Consider the following 24,109-nt stretch of genomic DNA (forward strand, 5'->3'; position numbering starts at 1 on the left):
TTATATTCACAGGCTGGACCATGTGTTATTCTCTCTTGATGCCTTGGGACCCCTGGCACATCCCACATGAAGGGGCTGAGTGTTCACTGTCTCCTCCTGACCCATGTCAGGGGCACATAGGAAGCAAAGCCAGGTGCCTAACAATACCACAGTAGAGCATAGCCATTAAGAGCGCAGGCTTTGCACCACTTGCTAACTGTGTAACCCTAAACAAGATACTTCTGTTCCTATGCCTCACTTTCCCCATCAGTAAAATGGGGGTGATAGTACTATTTGTTGTAAGGATAAGATTAGATAATAAATATAAGGCATTTAGCATTTGCGCCTAAAATGTAGTAAAATGACCAATAAAGTTTAACAATTATTATCATTACTTTTTTATACAAGAGTTATATGACATATAAAGCCCTGCGAAGATTAAGGGATTGGCCATGACTGTTACAACAGTGATGGTGAGGGCTCCACCGACAGCCTCATTTCTTTCTTCCTTCCACTCACCCCACTCCGTGATTTTTGGCAGCAAGACACTTTCACAGAGGCAGCAGCATAAAGAAAGATGGAGCAGATCTTAAAAGTACTTCATACCTCCACTCCTTCCCCAAAACCCATCTCAGAAGACACCAGGAATGGCTCTGGGTTACAAACCCTGCCCTTCCTGGGGCACCACCAGTTGATGATGTACCTGAAGAAGACTTGATCTGGCCAGGGGCCATGGTGAGATGTGCCCAGTCTACTTTCCTGACTTCAAGAAGGTGTTTTCGCCCCAGTTACAATTTGAGTATCAAGTAAAGCCTGTGGCTTACCAGGGCTACTGCTAACACATACAATTACCTTAGTGTAAATTAGAAAAAGGTGCCTCTTCCTAAAGTTATGTTCCTTCCACTTTGTTAGAACAAGATAGTTTACTGTCCTCATGCAGTACATAACATACTTAAACATATGTGGTAGCCCTGTGGCTTGTACTCAAAGTCTCTGTTCCTCTTTAGGTCCTGAAGCACCTACGGCACCTAAACTTTACCAACAATATGGGGGAGCAGGTGACTTTCGATGAATGTGGGGACCTCGTGGGGAACTATTCCATCATCAACTGGCACCTCTCTCCAGAGGATGGCTCCATAGTGTTTAAGGAAGTCGGATATTACAACGTCTATGCCAAGAAAGGAGAAAGGCTCTTCATCAATGAGGAGAAAATCCTGTGGAGTGGATTCTCCAGGGAGGTATGTGCTGTCCATCAGAACCACAGATGCCTCCACCACAGGCAGGAAACTGTGCTAGACTTCGGAAGGGCCTTAGTCTTCACCACCGGACTTGCAAAATGATGAGACCACTTCCCTCAACTCACTAACTCTTGTTAGCTCTTGTCATATAGCTCTAATGCCAAGGTTCTCCATGAAATCCATGAGTGTTTAGTATACAGATGATAATCCTCAGAAAATTCTTATTCTTTACAAATCTGATCCTTTGGCTAAATGGCTAATAGTTTCCTTGACTAAAACTTTCCCCAACCAGAGTGAAATATTTAAGCAAACAGAAATATCACTCAAGGTAGGGTCTGGACAATTCACACAGAGGTAGTTCCCTGTTATCCAAATAGCTCCGGGAGGACCTATAAATCAAAAGGACAATTTCTTAGAAAATCAAATGGGTTGGTAACTTGGGAAAGATAACATCTCTGAGGGTACTGTGTTACTATAGTTGAAAGTACTAATGTCCTTCACTAGTTCTTTTCCTTTCTTTTCCTTCCCAAGGTCCCAAGAATCTTAGCAATCATCAGGTCCAATACTGTCATTTATATCCCTCTTTCATTAGAAAATAATGCCAATTATTTTCTCTTCAAGTTTTCTAAAAAATCCTTGTCAAACCAGTTATTTTTCTGATATAGTAAAAAATTTCCTTTGTTGATTTCCACATGTTTAACTTTGTAAGATGTCTCCAAGTCAAGCAGGTAGGTGGGGAGAGAAGGGAAGAGTCTTATTAAAGAGACATTTTGAGGGGTGCCTCGGTGGCTCAGTCGGTTAAGCGTCTGATTTCGGCTCAGATCATGATCTTGTGGTCCTTGAGTTTGAGCCCTGCATCATGCTCTGTGCTGACAGCTCAGAGCCTGGAGCCTGCTTCAGATTCTGTGTCTCCCTCTCTCTCTGCACCTCCCCTGCTTGCACTCCATTTCTCTCTCAAAATAAATAAATAAATAAATAAATAAATAAATAAATAAATATTTTTAAAAAATTTTTTAAAAGAAACATTTTGGAAATAGTATGCACCCTTCTGTGTTACTTGACATGATCATATGGAATGAGAAGAAGAGCTTCTGAAACAATAAAGCAACAAATTGGACAAAACTGTCAAAAACAACCATTTAAGGATCTGGCAATCAACCAAAGCAAACAAAAGCTGAAGTGCCTTTTTAAGAAAAACTAATGAAACTTGAGTAAGAAAAGTCTGTGGCAGTCTGAGGCTGCTCCCCAATTATTTCTAATAATTTGGTTGCTGATTCTTTTAAGTTTTCTACGTGGACAATCATATCATCTGTAAATAACAAGTTTTACTGAGTTCTTTCCAATATTTATGCCCTTATTTTTCTTGTCTTATCCCACTAGCTATGAACTCTGCAATGTTTAATAATAGTGGTTATAGTGGGCATTCTTGTTTTAAAAGAAATGCTTTTATTTTTTCATGTAGAATGATGTTTACCTAAGAAGTTTTTATATTGCCCTTTTTAAGTTAAAGATATTTCTTCCTATCTCCCTTTTTCAGGTAAGTTTTTAATTGTTATTTTGTGTTGAATTTCATCAAATGCTTTTTCTTTATCTACTGATGATCATGATTTTTCTCCATTAATTTATTAATGCAGTGGATTTTATATATATAGATGCAGTATAGATTTTCTAGTACTAAACTTGTTTGCATTCTTGGCACAAACCTAACATGATCATGCTACATATTCTTTCCTATGTCCTTTGAGTTTGTTAATTGTTTTAGTGTTTTCATCTATATTCAAGTGATAAAAAGTAGCTGTACTCTTCTCAGGTCCTTTCAGATTCCTTACACTTTGCGTATACCTCCAGGACTTCTATATATTTTTGCTTCCAACAGAACTCACCACACTTTTTCAGAAAACTACCAGCGGGCTAACAGAACCCACTTTGCCCACAGGGCTCAGAAAGGCAGAAGAGTCCACAAATTTACATTTCCCTAAAAAGATCCTTAACAATGAGTGGTGTGGAAGTACAAAAACCCTGGCTCCCTTTTCATTAGGACAGGACAGCTCTAAGGAATAACTTACAGTCCAGAGTTCCCCTATGGGATCAGGCAGAAGCTACCCTCTGAGGGACTTTGCTCAAGATCATACCCTTGCTGTCTTCTTCCCTTCTGTGTCTGACTTGCTCCATTCTCTTCCTGGTTTCTTGGGAGAACTTTCCTTGCAAACACTTGTAGACAAATCTACAACTCAGGTCTGCTTCTAAAGACAACTTAAAGTAGTGATATGGGCCTGTAATTTTTTTTTTTATTTTTCATACTGTTCTCATCTGGTTTTGGAATCAGAGTTATACTGGCCTTTATATAAGAATGAGTTAGAAGATGTTCCCCTTTTTTTCCCCCCAATCTCTGGTAGAGTTCACATAAGATTAGATTCATCTGTCCCTTGAAAGTTTAGTGTTTTTTTTAAAAAGAAAGAATGTTTAATGTCATTTGCCTGTGATAAACAGAGAATGGTGGTCATCTCAGGTATGAATATATAGTAGGGAAGGAAGCAAGGGGTTAGAGGAAAGCATACAGTTAAGTGCAGGTTACTGTTCTAGTCCTAGCTTTTGTTTTGGGGTAGTCATTAAAAATGACTGGCTAAAAGTGATTGAAATATGAACAAGTAATGATGGGAAAACAAGGATTAGGATTAATCAAATTCCATGCACCTGAAGTCCACTAATGAAATAAATAAATAAAATCTATGTTACCTGAAATTAATATCACTATTGCAGATTTCTTTTGGGTAGTAGTTACCTGACATATTTTTCTGATCCATTTACTTTTGGCTCCTCTATGCCTGTCCTGCCTGCCTTGCTGAGTGGTTCAAGGATCTCAGAAGTCACCCTATAAAGCCTAAAATAAAGTTGCAGGAATTGCAATTCACTGCAAAGTTCAGAATCCCATTTTCTAAACAAATTTCCTCTCATCTCAGCATCTCCCTTCGTGATTATCCCTCTATATGTATGTAGACCTGTGTCCCTGCATCTTTTAGCTTGCCTTAAACTCTTGTTTCCATGGAAAGCAAACAGATGTCCCATTCTGGGACTTGGAGGGAATGGAATGGGGGGTTATTTAAGGAGGATTTTGGTCACTGTGTAGAGTGGCAACAATTAATCTTCCCAGACTCCCATGGATGTGTGTGTGTGTGTGTGTGTGTGTGTGCGTGTGTGTGACACCTCTCCCTTTCTTTTTTTTTTTTTTTCCCACCTCCCTTTCATTGATAATAAGAACAAGGATCTCTGGGGCTTCCTCTGTCTGGAATGAGTCTGAAGTCTGTTGTACTGGTTCTTGTGCACAAACTCCTCTTCCGTGCTTGTGTCAAAAGGGGAGACTGATCCCACAGCTGGAGCCCTTCACTTTTGTGCTCTCGGTTCTCTAGGTACCTTTCTCCAACTGCAGTCGAGACTGCCTGGCAGGGACCAGGAAAGGAATCATTGAGGGGGAGCCCACCTGCTGCTTTGAGTGTGTGGAATGTCCTGATGGGGAGTACAGTGATGAAACAGGTAAAGGAACATGCCCTCCTGCAGTGCTCAGTTCACTTTGGAGCACTGGGGTCAGCCAAGTCCCTGGAAGGGGTAGGCTGAGGAGGTACTTCGCACAATTTCTCATGTAACAAGGTATGTCTGAGAGTCACGTTGGGCTGGGCATTGAGGGGGATAGAAAAGAAATATTGGATGCCTTATAATACCATAAAAGGTTACACATCTTTCGTTTTACTTTGATGCCACTCTCCAATATTATATCCCTTTTCTTACAGCTCAGTAGCCCTAAATAGACAAAGTTCTGTCTGTTCCACACTACACAATTAATAGGCCAATATATTGCCTGTTGGGTGCCTGGCATTGTATTTGCTGTCTTACTTACGATTTCCTGTACCTCAGTTTCTTCATCTACATGGTGGGAATAATAATAGACCTATTTTACAGAGTTGGGGGAATTAAATGAGTTAATACTGTTATAGCACATGCTAAGTTCTAGATAAATGTTAAGTAAAAACCTTAACTGGCATTTGGAGATGCTTTATACATATTAACTATAATTGTTATTATTACTGTTATTATCTCATTTCATCCTTACCACAATAATGGGATTATTGCTTTCTTTGCATAGATGATTGAAACTGAGGCTCAGAGAGGTTAAGGAGCCTGACCAAACAGCTAGTAAACAGAAGAGCCAGGATTCCCATCCATATCTCTGACTGAAAGCCCAAGTTCCTTTAACTCCCCCAAACTGCAGGGTGTTTGGGACATAGTAGGGCCTTAATAAATGTCTACTGACTGAATGCGTCTGCAGCCTCCCTCATTGGAAAGCCATGAATGTGGAGTGAGGAAGGCACAGGTCGTTTGTGTGGGATATTCTGCCTTGATCTAAGAGGAAGTCTGCTCTGACATGTCCACAAAGTCCATCCATATATCCAAAATGAATCAGGCTGAGTGTGAATACTGTGAGAAGTTGGTAAACTATGCTAGACCCCTGGTATGTAGGCAGCCAGCCATCTGCCCAGCAAGATTGATCATTCTCTGCTAAAGACCATCAGCAAGTAGTGCTAATAGGGGTAGCACCACCCCCCACCATGTACAAAGGAAAAAAATAACAGAACTATTAAAAATACATGAAATTAAATAAGTATGTTAATAAACATAAGTCAGAGTTCGATCATTTCACTAACAAAGAAAGTTTAAAGTGACCACATCCAATAATCTGTATACCCTTACCAACACGTTTACACTCATAGGTCTTAGTCTATGCCCCACAGTGACTAACTCTTCCCTGAAACATTTTACAGATGCAAGTGCCTGTGACAAGTGCCCCGATGACTTCTGGTCCAATGAGAACCACACTTCTTGCATTGCCAAGGAGATTGAGTTTCTGTCCTGGACGGAGCCCTTTGGGATTGCACTCACTCTCTTTGCTGTGCTGGGCATTTTCCTGACAGCCTTCGTGCTGGGTGTCTTCCTCAAGTTCCGTAACACACCCATTGTCAAGGCTACCAATCGAGAGCTCTCCTACCTCCTCCTCTTCTCCTTGCTCTGCTGCTTCTCCAGCTCCCTGTTCTTCATTGGTGAGCCCCAGGACTGGACATGCCGCCTGCGCCAGCCAGCCTTTGGCATCAGCTTCGTGCTCTGCATATCATGCATCCTAGTGAAAACCAACCGTGTCCTCCTGGTGTTTGAGGCCAAGATCCCCACGAGCTTCCACCGCAAGTGGTGGGGGCTCAACCTGCAGTTCCTGCTGGTCTTCCTCTGCACCTTCATGCAGATTGTCATCTGTGTGATCTGGCTCTACACTGCACCACCCTCGAGCTACCGCAACCACGAGCTGGAGGATGAGATCATCTTTATCACATGCCACGAGGGCTCGCTAATGGCACTGGGCTTCTTAATTGGCTACACGTGCCTACTGGCTGCCATCTGCTTCTTCTTTGCCTTCAAGTCCCGGAAGCTGCCAGAGAATTTCAATGAAGCCAAGTTCATCACCTTCAGCATGCTCATCTTCTTCATCGTCTGGATCTCCTTCATCCCAGCCTACGCCAGCACCTATGGCAAGTTTGTCTCTGCCGTGGAAGTGATCGCCATCCTGGCAGCCAGCTTTGGCTTGCTGGCCTGCATCTTCTTCAACAAGGTCTACATCATCCTCTTCAAGCCATCACGTAACACCATCGAGGAGGTGCGCTGCAGCACTGCTGCCCATGCTTTCAAAGTAGCAGCCCGGGCCACGCTGCGCCGCAGCAACGTCTCTCGCAAGCGGTCCAGCAGCCTTGGGGGCTCCACGGGATCCACACCCTCTTCCTCCATCAGCAGTAAGAGCAACAGTGAAGACCCCTTCCCACAGCCCGAGAGGCAAAAGCAGCAGCAGCCACTGGCCCTGACCCAACAAGAGCAGCAGCCGCAGCCACAGCAGCCCTCGTCCCTACAGCAGCAGCCACAGCCACAGCCACAGCCCAGATGCAAGCAGAAAGTCATCTTCGGCAGTGGCACAGTCACCTTCTCACTGAGCTTTGATGAGCCTCAGAAGAGTGCCATGGCTCACAGGAATTCTATGCACCAGAACTCCCTGGAGGCCCAGAAAAGCAATGAGACCCTCACCAGACACCAGGCATTACTCCCACTACAGTGCGGGGAGACAGACTCAGAACTGAGTGCCCAGGAGAGAGGTCTTCAAGGGCCTGTAGACGGGGACTTCCGACCAGAGATGGAGGACCCTGAAGAGATGTCCCCAGCACTTGTAGTGTCCAGTTCACAAAGCTTTGTCATCAGTGGTGGTGGCAGCACTGTCACAGAAAATATACTGCATTCATAAAATGGAAGAAGGTGGCCAGTCCAGGGAGGATCCAGAGAGGATTCCTGGGATCATGTTCTCTGACAGGGATGAGGAATCCCCTCAGACTCCTTTCCCCTGTGTGTGGAAGGAGGAATAAGACATGCCAAACACCTCAAATTCAGTTGCACTGCTTTAAATAACAGTGAATTGACTAATGTTCCCTCTAAAATTAAAAAGAAAAAAAAAAAAAAAGAACCGTGTCCTTCTGTGGTTGGAGATGTCAGAGTGTTGAGATCACCATAGTCAGATTTGCTGTTCATGTCTCTTCCTCTGTTCTCATCCTCCATTTTATCCCATCCAACCACCCAGATATAAAACCAAGACTTTAGTAACCCACCTATTCCCTTCTTTTTTTCTTAACACTGAAATGCCTGCCCTGAACATTGCAGACAGCCTGGCCCAGACACAAAAGTGTGCAGAGTGAAAAAAGTTCAGACTGGCCACCACTAGAGTTAAGAGTCTGAAAGACAGAACATCATCAGTGCTTCCCAGCACCTTGACAATGGGAAGAGAACTTCAAGTGTTCAAGAGCATAAGGTGAACATGTCCCCTCCTATTTATGAAAACCATAAGATATTTGGTCTCCTACTTGCTGCTGCTATCATGTGACATCTAGAAGGTTAGCATCCCTCCTACACCAACATGTCTGGTGGAGAATGTCATAGTGATGCCATGTTTAGATTCCAGGATCACAAGAATCACCTCAAATTGTTGGGAAGGAACTGCATGAATCCAATGAGCTGTATCTGTAATTAATATTGCTATATGTAGCTTTATCTCTAAGAAAATGCTTCTGTTATAATAATGTTATAATAGTTCATGGACAATATAAACTGAAAAAATGTCAGTCTGGTTAATATAAGGCAGTATTATTGAGCTCCTTGCCTATCCTTGCCTACCCCACCACCCTCACCTCCATGAGCTAAGCCCAAGTAAGCCCCAGGGATCCATAAGTTCCCCCAATCCCTATCCCTAAAGCTTCCCGAAGCCAGATCCACAGCTGACTCTGTGGAAAACAAGCTCCCAGTCATTAGCCCCTACCAGTTGCTGTGGTAAGAAAGTGTTCCATGAGAGCTCTCACAGGACATTAGCCTGGCACTCTCCCTGCCAAATGCCATACCTAAAATCCCTCCAGCAGTGGGAATCTGCCCATAGGTGGTTAAAGTGGTTAAATGGCATATTTCTGAGCATTCAGGCTCTGGAGACAGAGAGACCTGGGTTCAAGCCAGTCACTTACAAGTTGGGTGACCACAGGCAGGGAACCTTAACTTCACTAAGCCCCAGCTTCTTTGTCTCTAAAATAGAGGTAATAATCATTCTTTCCCCTCAGAGCGCTTATGTGAATTAAATGAGATGATGTATGTAAAGTACTTTAGCATGGTGCCTAGCATATAGTAAGCAATCAATAAATATTAGTTAATATTATTACTGATACTGTAATTATTTTTTTCACTTCATTAAAATATAAAATAAACTTTGTTTACCATTCAGATTTTAATGACAAGCCCACTGATGACACAAACGTTCTTCATAATAACCCCAAGAACTCTGATCAGCCCTAGTAACACTTGCTCATGGCAACAAACCCAGAAAGTCAATCAGACCCCCCCAGAGGCCCCCATGCTCTGCCTCTATGATCACAACGCCAAGAGAAGAATGTCACCGGTCTGGCAGTAGTTTCTCAGATCACTCTAAATGCTGCTCTTAAGCCAAAGCCAAAATATAGCAATTAAATCTGAGAATGTTGGACTCAACATCATTATCTTCATTTATATGTTGCAGCACAACTCTCAGCACAGATTCAGGAGTGTAAAACGTGAACTTTATTTTTCTCTAACAACTTAGTTTCTATCTCAAATTCCCATTCAGCCTAGTGACAGAAACTTCCATCTTAGTCAAACTGGGGTTTTCTCAGGAACTTCAGAGTTTTCTGAATTGGTTCAGATTTCTGGGCATCAGTTCAGAGGTTTCTTCCTTACCCCTTCCATGAGAGCTTTTAGTGTAAAGGGGGGTGGGGTTCCTCAAACATCAGCAGCTCCTATTGACATCTCTGAGAACATTCTGATCTGGCCCTCAGTAATTGTTATGCCTCCACATTGGCATCCTATGAGGCCTCCCATCCCCATATGGTCCCCGGTCATGGGATCCACAGTGATTTTCACAGCTGTGTCACTTTGTCCCAACTGCTAGGGCCCTCTCAGGCTTGCCAGCTCTCTCATGAATAGAGAACACTGGAGCCTAGGAACTGCCAGGCAGCTCTCAGGCCCCTCCCTCCCGGCCTCTACTTAACTGCTGCCTCCCCATGATGGTATGGAGAATTCATAGAGACTAGCTTCCAAGGTGCCAGGGGGAAAACAGGGCATGTGTCTCCAAATCTGTACAGACATTTGTCAAAGACTGAATAACAGCCCCCCAAAGATGCCCACATCCTAATCTCCAGAACCTATGATGGTTACGTTACGTGGCAAGAGTGAGTTAAGGCTGCAGATGGGATTAAGGCTGCCAATCAGCTGACCTTGGTAAGGAGATCATTTTGGATTGTCCAGGTGGGCACAATGTAATCACCAGCTCCTCAGAAGTGGAAGAAGGAAGCGGAGAATCAGTGTAAGGATGATGTGATGTGAGAAAGACTCCAGAGATTATTGCTGCTTTTAAAATAGGGAAAGGAACCATGAACCAAGAGACATGGAGGCTTCTAGAAGATGGAAAAGGCAAGAAAACAAATTTTCCCCAGAGCTTCCAGAAGGAACCAACCCTGTCAAAACCTTGATTTTAGTCCAGTAAGAGCCTTTTCGGACTGCTGGTCTCCAGAACTGTAAGATAATAAATTTATGTTGTTTTACGCCACTAAGTTTGTGGTACTGTTACAGAAGCAACGGAAACTAATGCAACATTTTTACTCTACTCCCCCTTTCCTGAGTGTTTTCAGCTCAGGAAACAGTCCAGCGCCTTTCTCGGAGATCCACCTGGTCTCCCTCTAGTGCTCTCCCCACCAACTAGCTCCATCTCTCTCCTGCCCGAAAAAAAGTCTGACCAATATTCTATTCCTTCAAATCTGTTTGGGGAACTATAAACCTTGTGTGCTTAGTCTTTCTGGGTTTTGGTTTTTGGTTTTAGCAATAATATTGCTCTGAAATGCAACTTTTTGGAGAAAAACATAGAGAAGTCCAATTTCCCCCAATTGAAATGAATGCAGTTAGACACAAAATTGCCATGTAGTGAAGTTTTAAACAAATAAACAAACTGTATTAGATAAAAATTACCCACTCCTATAAAGTTCTGCTACAGCTATAATTGGTTCCAGGACTCTTAGGGACTCTTTTTATTGTTAGTCACGAATAGGTCGAGTATTGGAGCAGTGGAAAACCAGGAGTTGGATTCTAAACATCATAACAGATAAACTATAATATGTCCTTAGATGAGGTAGTTAATGTCCAAATTTATTTGTCTTGGTTTCTTATGTAAAGAGAATATAATATTAGCTGCCATAATTGGTTATCTGCCAAAAAAAAAAAATAACTCCTGTAAAAGTATCACCTTCAAGAGTATGGGGAAAATATGGAAAATCATAGAACCACAGATGACTAAAGTTTGGAGGTTTTGCTTTTAGAATCTGAAGTATCATAGAGTTCAGTCATTTCTTCTATCAAGTGGCTCAGTTGGAGACCATAAAATTCATCCTAGATTTGTTATAAGTTATCAAGATGCTTATAAACTTCTGATGATCCAAGCTTGGATGCTACACAATCAGGAACAATGCAGTCAGAAGAAATATCTAATCCCTCCATGGGGTTCTTCTGGCAAAAACCTCATTACTTCCACTGCCTGCCACTTAGCACCCATGGTACACGGAACTGGACGCTAGACTCTTCCTTGTAGCTTGAGGAATCAAACCCCTCTGCCACTGTACTTGGCCCCATTCACATCAACTTTCCAAGCCTCCCACTGGCCATGTGCAAAATCCAAGCTGCAATGGGGTCTGGAAATGTGGCTTTTGCTGTCCAGCCTATAGAGTATAGGAAGACATGCTAGAAGGAGGCCAAAGTGGATGATGGATGAACCAATCTGCAGTATACACTGCCCCACAAACAAGCATTTTTAAGATCAAACACAAAATGAAAAACACTTTCTCCTGAGTAAAAGCAAGCAAAATATGATACCCTTTCATCTTAACAGCTGTGGTAGATAAGAAAGTACTATGCTGAAAACAGAGCTGCAGCTGGCACTTTGCCATTAGAGCCTGCTAGCAGATAAGAGAGAGCAAGCAGGAGCAAGTACTTGAGAGGATGAGTACGGAATTATGTGTTTGGTTATAAGCTCATTAGTACTATTTGACTTTTTTAATGACAGGCATATGTTTGTGTGTAGACTGAAGAAAAATACATAATCATTAGTACATAAGAAAAATACATAATCATTAATAGTGATTGTGTCTGGGTGTTAGAATTGTGACTGGTTATTATTTTCTTTTTAGTATTTATCTGAGTTTTCTCCCTTAATTTATTTCCAAGAGCATGATTTATAGTAAAACAAGAAAAACTATTCCTTGGATCATCAGCTGTGATATTATTATGTTCATGTTTTTTGTTTGGTTGGGTGTCATTTTTTTACTTTTTCCTTAGAAATAATCTCAAACTTACAGAAAATTTACAAAAATAAGTAGTACAAAGAACACATATATCCTTTCTACCCAAATTTGCTTATTGATAACATTTTACCCCGTTTGCTTTGCCATGTGCACCGTGGTCATTTAATAAGATGAGATTTACACTGAAGTATTTATGGGTGAAATCATACAATGTCTGGGATTTGCTTTAAAATATCACAACATGAGGAGGCAATAAGTATACAAGGAGAAAGAGAAGAAAGAACAACAGAAAGTTAATGGTTGGTGAAGCTGAGTAATGGGTACATGGAACTCCATTTTTCTATTTCTTCTTCTTCTTTTTTTTTTTTTTTTTTTTTTAGAGCGGGGCAGAAAGAGAGGGAAAGAGAGAAGCACAAGCAGGCTCTGCGCTGTGAGCACAGATCCCAACACAGGACTCAATTACATGAACCGTGAGATTATGAATGAGCCAATCAAGGGTCAGACACTTAACTGACTGAGACACCCAGGTGCCACATTATTTTTGTAAGTTTCTTAAATTTCCACAATAGAAAATGTTAAAAAGCATCCAAAAAATAAAAAAGAATTAATCAGCCAAAAAAAAAAAAAATCACACAATAGAATTTCAGTGATTTGACTGGCCTCATTTTCACAAGAGAAGTCCGTCCATCAAACACTCAAAAAGAACCTGAAAGTCTGCCAAACAGCTAAAATTTTAGTTGGAAAATAAAAATAAGACAACAAAGTTCAAGAAGTAATTCCCTGAACTATATGAAAAAGGTCTTGGAAGCTGATGAAAGACAGCCTGGATCTTCTGATGTCATCTATTATGATCTATCCTTAGATAAACTAACTGTGGGCTGGTTCATTTCTATATTGTCCTTGGGCAAAAGGTTTAAAAGTGTTTAAACAGATCCTTATCAGCCTCTGTGCCAATAGTTTCTCTTTTATGTATACACTCCCAAGGAAATAATCCAACAGGAAACAAAATTAATTAGCAGCAACATATTCCAGCTACATGAGAACCCACCTGAGCCACATGCCTGGAGACTGCACCAAGGGATCACTTATACACTGTTGAGGTTCTGTGATACAAACAAGAAAAAATCCAGATGCACAACATCCAGGGGATGGCTAAGGAAATTACACTATAATCCCATTGTGGGAGAGCCCATAAACAACAGATATGAAAAGTGTGTGTACTATGTCAAAACACATAATCAAGTCTAGAAGTAATGTTAAGGGGGATAGTAGGACACAGAATAGTGTGACCTCACAGAATAATATGAATGAGGTTTCATTGAAAAGGAAGAGAAAATATAGGGAAGGAAAATAGTATCATCTGTTTGCTTCTCTTTTTTTTGCAATGCTATATAACATCATTAAAATGAGGAAGGGAGGGAGGGATGGAACGAGAAAGAACACAGCCTTACCTGAGGTGTTATAGCTATGATTTAAGGACTAATAAGGCCAAGATTATAGTGGGAAGTAGATTAGAAAAAATCATTTGTAGGGTCTTGATGTAAATCCATCAGAATTCTTGATTGGATAAGCTATGGAGAGTGTTAATCCATTTCCCTACATCCTGGCCAATATTAAGTGATTTATTTAATATTTAATATTAAATAATGTGGAAGGTAAAGCATTCAAAGAATAATTTTAAAAATCACTTTCTTTGTTATATAAATGTGGTAAGTAAATTTTAACCCAAATATAAAACAGAATATTATTAGCAACCTTCAATCTCTCCTCCTTTCCAGTCTCTTGACCCTTCCCTTCTCCCCCCAGCATCCTAATTAAGGCACCAGACATCTATGCCTTTAACTTTCACAACTGTAATAATCATATCAGAAAAGCAAAAATCATGGGATATAATCCTAAAATAACTTTATTTCTCTGTCCCTATCCATCTAAATCTGCTCCGTGAGCGAGTTCTCCTTTCCCTAAGTGGAAAACTTGGGTATGACTTTTCTGATAGCTGTTAGGTGACACGAGGTCCTAATCAGTAATTCAAATGTCCAGTTTCTTATTACAGTCAAACTTGGTTTAATTTAGTCTCTTTCCCTTTCCCCTCAGCTCAGGCCTCCTGCAGACAGAGAAGCCAATACTCAGGGAAGGGGTTGTGGTCAGCCATTTCCTTATTTATCCCACAGGTGCCCTTGCTTCCCTACACATGTGGCAATCCTCTCCAAGGATGGGGCACAGAGAGGAAGAAAAAGTAAACTGGGATACCCATACCCATACTGACTGATACCCAGCACACGTTTACAGATGACTCCTGCTCATTAGTACTTTCATATGTTCCTTAGAGACCCTCTTCCATTGCTGGGGACCTCTTTCCTGAAGATTCCTTAATGTGAGTGATGCACTCTCCTCATTCCCAAACATCCTGCAGTATCTCTAGTTTCTCTGTTTTCCCATGCAGGCGGCCCTTTTGGTCAGGATCTAAGAACACACCAAAGAACAAGTTCTAAGTTCCCATCATCTTAAGGTTCCTTCCCAGATAGCAATGGCCACTGGGCAGAATAAATGACCTAATGTGGACACACAAAAACACTAGTTTACTTCCCCTGGCAAAACCACTTTGGTGGGACATTCAACATAGTTGAGGTTTCCAAGACATTCTTGAACTCCCAAGCTTATATAGTCACTGTTACTTGGAATCCAAGACCATGCCCTCAAAATCACTTCCTTGGTCTACTGCACAAGCCCCTCCCAAACTTCTTCCAGACCTTCCCCCAAGGTGGAGGTTGTGGATTTTCCCATTATAGTATCATTAATTTACAGAGTAGGCCTCATAATCAGGGAAGCTGAGAGTAGAGATTTCACACTTAAACCAAAGCCCCTAATATACCTGGTTCAACTCCAGATATTTTCTTGGCTCAACAAACTGTTGTATACCCAAGATTCTTTAGTTTCTTCCTTCTTATTTTGTCTTCTCCCCAAAATTCACTAACTTAAAACATTTCACTCTACTAACTAAAACTTCATTTTCCCTTTCCTAGATTTCCCTACCTGATCTGATCAATAATACCCAACAATTTTCATTTGCTATTTCAGAATAACCCACCAACACTAGTAGGATTTTACTGTATTTAATGAGACCTCAATGACTCTGATTTTCTTAATTTTGATAAAAATATTTGAGCCAGAAACAAAATTTCTATTGCATTAGCACTTATAAAAATTATCATAGGAGGGGCACCTGGGTGGTTCACTCGGTTGAGCATCCAACTTAGGCTCGGGTGGTGATCTCACAGTTCATGAGTTTGAGCCCCACATCGGACTCTCTAGTGTCAGCACATAACCCACTTCAGATCCTCTGTCCTCCCTCTCTCTGCCCTTCCCCCTCCTGTGTCCGCTCTCCTTCTCAAAAATAAATTAAAAAAATTTTTTAATTATCAGAATAAGAGGTCAGCACCCAAAGAGCCCTGTGGATGCTGAGTTGCCCTACACCACTCCAACACCACTCTTAACACTACATGAGTCTGCATGTCGACAGCATGATCCACTTCAGTTCTGATTTAAACATAATCCAGAAGGAGGTATGTGTGAGCCACCAATGTTTATGGATTCTTTCAGTCTAACTTGAAGTGACAGAAGAAGAAAATTAGAATGTAAGAGGTTGAGTTGAATTATAAGATTTAAGCCTTTAGATTCTCCGATCATAGTTAAAACATTTACCTTCCTTATCAAAATAAAACTAGCAAATGAAATGATCTGACATCAGATTTATAAGATACACAAACACTATGTGGGTAGGGGCGATGAGCTAGCTGTGTGATGGGCATTAAAAAGGGCACTTGTTGGGATGAGCACTGGGTGTTATATGTAAGTGAGGAATCACTAAATTCTGCTCCTGAAACAAATACACTATATGTTAACTAACTTGAATTTAAAGAAAATTTTTCAAAAAGAGGAAGTGGGGAAAAAGCCAGCTGTGTATCCACATGGTTATAAGAATATAATTTTGTCATAAAATCCTTCCAATGCCTCTTTTATTAAACTCTATTAAAGAAGGTTCAACATAGGATCACCTTTTACTCAATTCCAATGCAAAACAAACATATAAGGTTGCAGTGTATTGAAAAGAGGCCTGGGTGGTTCAGTCAGTTGAGCGTCCAACTTCAGCTTAGGCCATGATCTCGCAGTTCATGAGTTCAAGCCCTGCATCAGGCTCTGTGCTGATAGCTCAGAGCCTGGAGCCAGCTTCGGATTCTGTGTCTCCCTCTCTCTCTGCCTCTCACCCACTCACACTCTGTCTCTCTCTCTCAAAAAAAAAATTAACCATTAAAAAAAAAAAAGACTCTTGAGAGTAACTTGTCAAGTCACTTCCTGTCATAGGCAGAATAATGGAATCATCATCCTAATCCCCAGAACCTCTGAATGTGTTGTGTTACATGGCAAGAAAGAATTAGGTTGCATATGCAACTAAGATTCTAATCAGATGACCTTGAAATAGGAAGAGTATCCTGGATTATATTCATATGGGCCCAGTGTAATCACAGTAGTCTTTATAAGCAGAAGAGGGAAGCAGGAAAGTCAGGGTCAGGGCCAGAGAGAGATCTAAAGATTTTATACTGCTGGCTTTGAAGATGAAGGAAGGGACTATAAGCCAAAGAATGCAGATGGCCTGCAAAAGCCGGAAAAAGTGAGGAACAAAGTTTCCCTTAGTCTTCATAAAGGAATGCAGTCTTGCTAACAGCTTGATTTTGGACTTCTGGCTTCCAGAACTATAAGATAACAAATCTGTGCTGTTTTAAGCCACTGTATTTGTGGTAACTTGTTATAGCAGCAATAGATTTCTATGTTCCCCTTTTCTAATGTGTCAGTGGGGGTGGGCTTTCCTGCTCTGACATTCTCGGGTTGCAAGTCTTCCAGAACTATAAAAGAGTCAGTACAAACATTTTGTGGCTTTAAACTACTGCAACTTCTGAAAACTTTCACATGGTAGTAGGAACTGGTTGCCATAAAATTAATTTGACAATATTCTCTTAGAATCAAATGACACTATAAGGAAAAGCCAGACAAATGCAAAATATTGGACATTCTATAAGACAATTATCCTGATCTCTTCAAAAAGTCAGTATCATTAGGGGAACCTGGGTGGCTCAGTTGGTTAAGCATCTGACTCTTGAGTTCAGCTTAGGTCATGATGTCATGGTTCATTAGTTCAAGCCCCACATCGGGCTCCACACTGACAATGCAGAGCCTGCTTGGGATTCTCTCTCTCCCTCTCTCTCTCTCTCTGCCTCCACCCCCCACTGGTGCTCTCTCTCTCTCTCTCCAAATAAACTTTTTAAAAACAGTATCATTATTCTTTCAAAAATTTTAAAGGCCTTTCTAGATTATAATAATTCTAAATAGCAATGAAAAATAATGTGTTAAATTTGAATTTGAGAGAAATGTGAAATGTGAAAATGGACTGGTTATTAGATAAAATTAAGGAAGTGTTGTTAATTTTCTTAGGGGTGATGATACAGTTATGTAGGAGAATGTCCTCATTTTAGGGGATGTGACTCTACTGTTTAGGGGTAAATGGTCACAGTATCTGCAATTTAAAAATGTATCACAAAAAAGATGTATTTAAATATGTGGCAAATATTAATTATTTAATATGAGTGGTTGGTATAGGAATATTTATTGGACATTTTTCTGAATGTTTAGAAACATTGTAATAAAAAGCTGGTGATTTATTTTTTAAAACTGTTTATAAATATTTGTTGAACTATTGTTCAGAAACTTAACATTTTGTCTTAAAATGTATAGAACTTTCTACAATTATTTGTAGAAACTCAGAGTTGTGGCTAGGATGTAGCAAGATAAGTACTCTCATATGTAAAGTAGTTTAAATGAGTTTCCAGTTAGAAAGCTGATAAGAAAAAGTGATGTCATTCTATGAATCAGTGGAAAATTACTGCCCTCTAATTGAAGAAGGTGACCTGGTAGAATGGGGATTTTTGGTCTCAGCAGGTCAGAGATTTTCATTTCTTGATTTTGTCAATAGAAGGGATAAAAGTGAAACTCTGAAAATAAGAAATGGAAACCTATGTACAAGTAAAAACAGACAGACACAAAATTATTCCTAAACCCCAACATCCTAGAACCAGTACCAGAAGGAAACTGCAACAAATTTGAATTATACTGTTTACATGAAGTCTCAGAACTGTGCCAGCCATTTACTATTGACACATTACTACAAAAGTAAATCAGAGGGAATTAAGAAATAGCATTCTAGTCAGTCTAGAGATAAGAACAAGATTAGTTAGCAATACAGTGAAAAATACTTCTATGTAGTTTACCTTTTAGATTTAAAAAATATATATATGATTGATCAACATTTCCTATTCGTATTAAAGCATACTTAAAGTTTTTATTAAAATACTGAAATAATGCTGCTTTTTTTTATTTGAAAAATATACAGCTAAAATCTACAATGAAATCTGACCAGAAAATTCGAATTTGAGCTCCTGGATGGCATAACCAGGATATCTTCTGCCACCTAGCAGAGAATAACTGAATTACAGGAAAAGCCTGAGATGAGTAGGTAAAGGAAATTATCAATCTCTAAGTTTAAAGTACAGAAAATCCTTCTAAATTTTCTATTGAGAATCTCTGTTTCTTATATTGATGCATAAGAAAAATTTAACTTCTCCCATTCTGGTTACCAAATACACCCAGTTTATTGTACATTCTGAACACAGTGGGCTATGAACTCAAATAGTTTTGCTTTTCTCCCATCCTTCACTGCCTTTGACCAAGCTTTGCTGAAATTTCTTTCCCATCCCTTAACATTTTGGGCAGAATCCGTCTTTCTTTCCAGTCACTTTTATTTATCAAAAATTCTAGTATTAGTAAAATTTTAATTTCAAATCCAATTTAACGATCACATCTTCTCCACCAGAACAACTTTGGCTTGAGAGACTCAGAATAAGAAATGGCTGGAGAGTATTATGCTAAGTGAAATAAGTCAGGCAGAGAAAGACAGATACCATATGTTTTCACTCATATGTGGATCCTGAGAAATTTAACAGAAGACCATGGGGGAGGGGAAGGGGGAAAAAAGTTACAGAGAGGGAAGGAGGCAAACCATAAGAGGCTCTTAAATACTGAGAACAAACTGAGGGTTGATGGGGGGTGGGGGATAGAAGAAAGTGGGTGATGCGCATTGAGAAGGGCACCTGTTGGGATGAGTACTGGGTGTTGTATGGAAACCAATTTGACAATAAATTATATATATATATATATATACACACATGAGACATTAAAAAAAAGAATAAGAAATGGCTATGGTTTGCTGTTTCACTCCTCCCCCTCCCTCTCTCTTTGATCTAAAAGGTGAAAAGGAACAAATGTCTCAAACTTATCTGGCCATTCTTATCATTCTCTCTTGGCTGCCTTTACTTATCTGGATAGACTGATTGTTGATGCCCAACAAATGGGTGATATAGCAAATAGCATATACAACTATCAGCTGTCCACAGAGATAGGCCAATGCCTCTATCCCTGCCTAGGTATAGAGGAGTCAGAAACTTAAAAGAGAGGAGTCCTGCCTGGGTGGCTTAGTTGGTTAAGTGGCAACTTTGGCTCAGGTCATGATCTCTCAGTTAATGAGCTCAAATGCCATGTCAGGCTCTGTGCTGACAGCTCAGAGTCTGGAGTCTGCTTAAAATTCTGTGTTTCCATCTCTCTCTGCCTCTCCCCTGCTCTCTCTCTGTCTCTGTCTCTCTCTCAAAAATAAATTTAAAAACATTGAAAAAAAAATTTTTTTAAATAAAAGAAACTTAAAAGAGAGAGCTGGTGGTTCCCTCAAGTTCATACCACCTATAAAGTGAGCCTGAGTCCCCAGGTCTCCCAACTTGTCCCAGTGCTCTTTCTTTTAAGTTTATTTATTCATTTTGAGAGAGAGAAAGAGAGAGCACACACGCACACACACACACAGGCACCCGAGCACAAGCCGGGGAAGGACGGAGAAAGAAGAGATAGAATACTAAGCAACCTCCATGCTGTCAGCACAGAGCCTGACACAGTGCTCAATCTCATGAACTGAGATCATGACCTGAGACAAGATCAACAGTCGGACACTTAACCAACTGAGCCAACCAGGTGCCCCTCCAGTGCCCTTTTATAAATAGTTTTTGTGGTAAGTAAAATCTGACTACATGAGTAAATAGGCAAGATATAATAAAGTTACTTTAAATAGCCATAGATTATTACTTAGTTCTGATATTTAAAAAAGAAACCTAAACACTATTAACTTAAACAATTAATATAAAAAATATTAATTCAATAATGTATACCATTAGTAATAAACCAATATATCATTTTAGAATACTAAAAATGAAAACATAAAGAACAGCTCATAGCTCTAATTACCATTCCCCAATAAAAGGAACCAGGACTCTTTAGAAAATTGTCTGAGGGGCGCCTTGGTGGCGCAGTCGTTAAGCGTCCGACTTCAGCCAGGTCACGATCTCACGGTCCGGGAGTTCCAGCCCCGCGTCAGGCTCTGGGCTGATGGCTCAGAGCCTGGAGCCTGTTTCCGATTCTGTGTCTCCCTCTCTCTCTGCCCCTCCCCCATTCATGCTCTGTCTCTTTCTGTCCCAAAAATAAATAAACGTTGAGAAAATTGTCTGATTCCAGGTTTGTGGTAGAAAATATTCAAGATGAATCTATGACATCTTTTTGTGCCAAAAAGCAAAGAGGCTGTCAAAGACTACTGAAATTGTACAAAAATATATTAAGAGCCAACTCAAAGAGGCTCCCAATAGCCTAAGATGGGACAACATGAACATGAATAAAAAGATAGTGACTGTAATTGACAGAAACATTTCAAATGTATAAAAATGCATGCTTCATAATATTACCCTTCCACCCCCCCCCGAAAAAAAAAGTGTTGGAAAAAAAAAACTTTAATTGTTACCAATGGAAGCTTCCAGGGCATCAACTCATCTGTTAACTGATAAATTAATGGAAAGAATCAAGCATTTCACTTGGCTTTCCCTATATGAACTAACTGTATTTTAGGATAATCAAATAGCTGATGGTGAAAAAATCTTCATAGAAAACATGTAGTTATTAATATATAATATTTAATAATGTATTATATAGTCATAAGTGGCATATAAACATGTCAAAACTAATTACATTTTATGCTTCAAATATGTACATTTTATTATACATCAATTATACCTCAATAAAGCTATTAAAAATAAATAGAACCGCAACAACCAAAACCAGCAAAAAGAATGACAGGAAAATCATCATTTTGCTATACGTAATGAAATAATAGGTCAAAGGTACAGTATCAATGGATACTAAAACCATTACACAAAAGGTTGATAATGAAGATTATAATGGAGGATCAAGCTTACTCACCTACACCCGATGAATAATATCTGTATCACTGAAGTGGAACAAGAACTTCATGATCTGTTGCAATAGGAAGTATATAGCATCCCCATGAAGTATTACTGCATAAAACACTAAACTTGAATCTAATCAAGCCTGAGGTGTAACCAGCAATTTACAGAAACATGAATTATAAAAAAAACAAAAAATGGGTTAAATGACAATATGAGGAGGCAAGTAGCCAAATCCAAGATATGGAACATCATGGGATAAATGACCTAGTTTCTTCAATACATCAATGGAGAAAGAGAAGGGTACTATCTAAAAAGAGATTGAAGATAATCACAATGTAATAAAACTAGACATTATTGGCAAAATCAAAAACAAAAAGGCCATTCCACCTTGAAATTAAGAAGCTTTCTAGTAAACATAGCAGCAAAACATAATAAGAAAATAAACCCATTTAAAATTGCACCAAAAATAATAAAATACTTAGGAATAAATTTAACCAAGGAACTAAAAGACCTGTACTCTGAAAACTATATAACACTGATGAAGGAAATTGAAAATGACACAAATGGGGCGCCTGGGTGGCGCAGTCGGTTAAGCATCCGACTTCAGCCAGGTCACGATCTCGCGGTCCGTGAGTTCGAGCCCGGCGTCAGGCTCTGGGTTGATGGCTCGGAGCCTGGAGCCTGTTTCCCATTCTGTGTCTCCCTCTCTCTGCCCCTCCCCCGTTCATGCTCTGTCTCTCTCTGTCCCAAAAATAAATAAACGTTGAAAAAAAAATTTAAAAAAAAAAAAAAAGAAAATGACACAAATAAATGGAAAGATATATGATGCTCACAGATTAGAAGAAGCAATATTGTTAAAATGTCAATACTAACCAAAGCAATCTACATATTTAATGCAACAACATTTTTCACAGAACTAGAACAAATAATACTAAAATCTGTATGGAACCACAAAAGACCTCAAACAGCCAAAGCAATCTTGAGAAAGAAGAACAAAGCTGGATGTATCACAATCCCAGATTTCAAGATATACTACAAGTTGTAATAACCAAAAAACATCATGGTACTGACACAACAACAGGCACATAAATCAACAGAACAGAATTGAGAGCCCAGAAATAAACCCAAACTTACGGTCAATTAATCTATGAATGAAGGAGGCAAGAATATACAATAGGGAAACAATAGTCTCTTCAACAAATGATGCTGGAAAAACTGGATAGCTGCATGCAAAAGAATGAAACTGGACTACTTTCTTACACAAAAATAAACTCAAAATGAATTAAAGACCTAAATGCAAGACACTAAGCCATAAAATGTTTAGAAGGACACATGGGTTTGATATTGTCAACAGAAACATTTTTCTAGATATGTCTCCTCAGGCAAGGGAAACAAACAAAAGTAAAATTAAACTATTGGGACTAGACCAAAATATAAAGCTTTTGCACAGCGAAGGAAACCATTAAGAAAACAAACAGGCAAACTACTGAATGAGAGAAGATATTTGCAAATGAGAAATCTGATAAGGGATTAATATACAAAATATATAAAAGAACTTATACAACTGAACACCCAAAAAAACAAATAATATGATTAAAATGAGCAGAGGACATGAATAAACATTTCTCCAAAGAAGACATACAGATGGCCAACAGACACATGGAAAGATGCTCAACATCACTATTCATCAGGGAAATGCAAATCAAAACCACAATAAGATATCACCTTACACCTGTCAGAATGGCGAAAATCAGAAACACAAGAAATATCAAGTTGGTGAGGATGTAGAGAAAAAGAAACCCTTGTGCACTGCTGGTGGGGAATACGAACTGGTATGGCCACTGTGGAAAACAGTATGGAGGTTCCTCAAAAAATTAAAAATAGAATTACCATATGATCCAATAATTCCACAATTCCACTACTGGGTATTTACCCAAAGAAAATGAAAACACTAATTCAAAAAGATATGCACCCCTATGTTTACTGCAGCATTATTTACAATAGCCAAGATATATGGAAGCAACCCAATGTCCATCCATCCATGAATGAATGAAGATGAGGTGATACATACACACACACACACACACACACACACACACTCACACAAAAGAGTATTATAACTCAGCCATAAAAAAAGAATGAGGTCTTACTATTTGCAACAACATGGATGGATCTAGAGGGTATGGTGCTAAAGGAAATAACTCAAAGAAAGACAAATATATGATTTCTAGACAAATATATGATTCATATATGGAATTTAAGAAACAAATGAACAAAGAAAAAAGGAGACAAAAGCTTTTAAATACGGAAAACAAACTGATGGTTTCCAGAGAGAAAGTGGGGGGGGGGGGGAGTGAAATAAACGACATCAAGAGTACACTTATCCTAATGAGCACTAAATAATGTATAAAATTGTTGAATCATTATGCTGTGTACCTGAAACTGTAAAGTGTCAGATAATAAATGTTTTAAGCTTCCTGGGCCATAAATTGTCTCAATTCTGTCCCTGCAGCATGAAAGCAGCAAATGAGAATACATGAATGAGCATTGCTGGGTTCCAATAAAACTTTAG

General features: G+C 39.6%; 1 protein-coding gene across 1 annotated transcript in view; it reads left to right on the top strand.

Annotated features, from left to right (window-relative positions):
- The window catches only part of CASR (calcium sensing receptor), a 31,530-nt gene extending 22,539 nt beyond the window's left edge, over window positions 1-8,991 (top strand). The window contains exons 4-6 of the mRNA XM_043594310.1: window positions 987-1,217; window positions 4,625-4,748; window positions 6,032-8,991. Of these exons, the coding sequence (XP_043450245.1) occupies window positions 987-1,217; window positions 4,625-4,748; window positions 6,032-7,545 (1,869 nt within the window). The 3' untranslated portion in view covers window positions 7,546-8,991. The remainder of the gene's footprint in view (window positions 1-986; window positions 1,218-4,624; window positions 4,749-6,031) is intronic.
- The last annotated feature ends 15,118 nt before the right edge of the window (window positions 8,992-24,109 follow it).

This window comes from Prionailurus bengalensis, chromosome C2, assembly GCF_016509475.1.
Source record: "Prionailurus bengalensis isolate Pbe53 chromosome C2, Fcat_Pben_1.1_paternal_pri, whole genome shotgun sequence".
Lineage (NCBI taxonomy): Eukaryota > Metazoa > Chordata > Mammalia > Carnivora > Felidae > Prionailurus > Prionailurus bengalensis.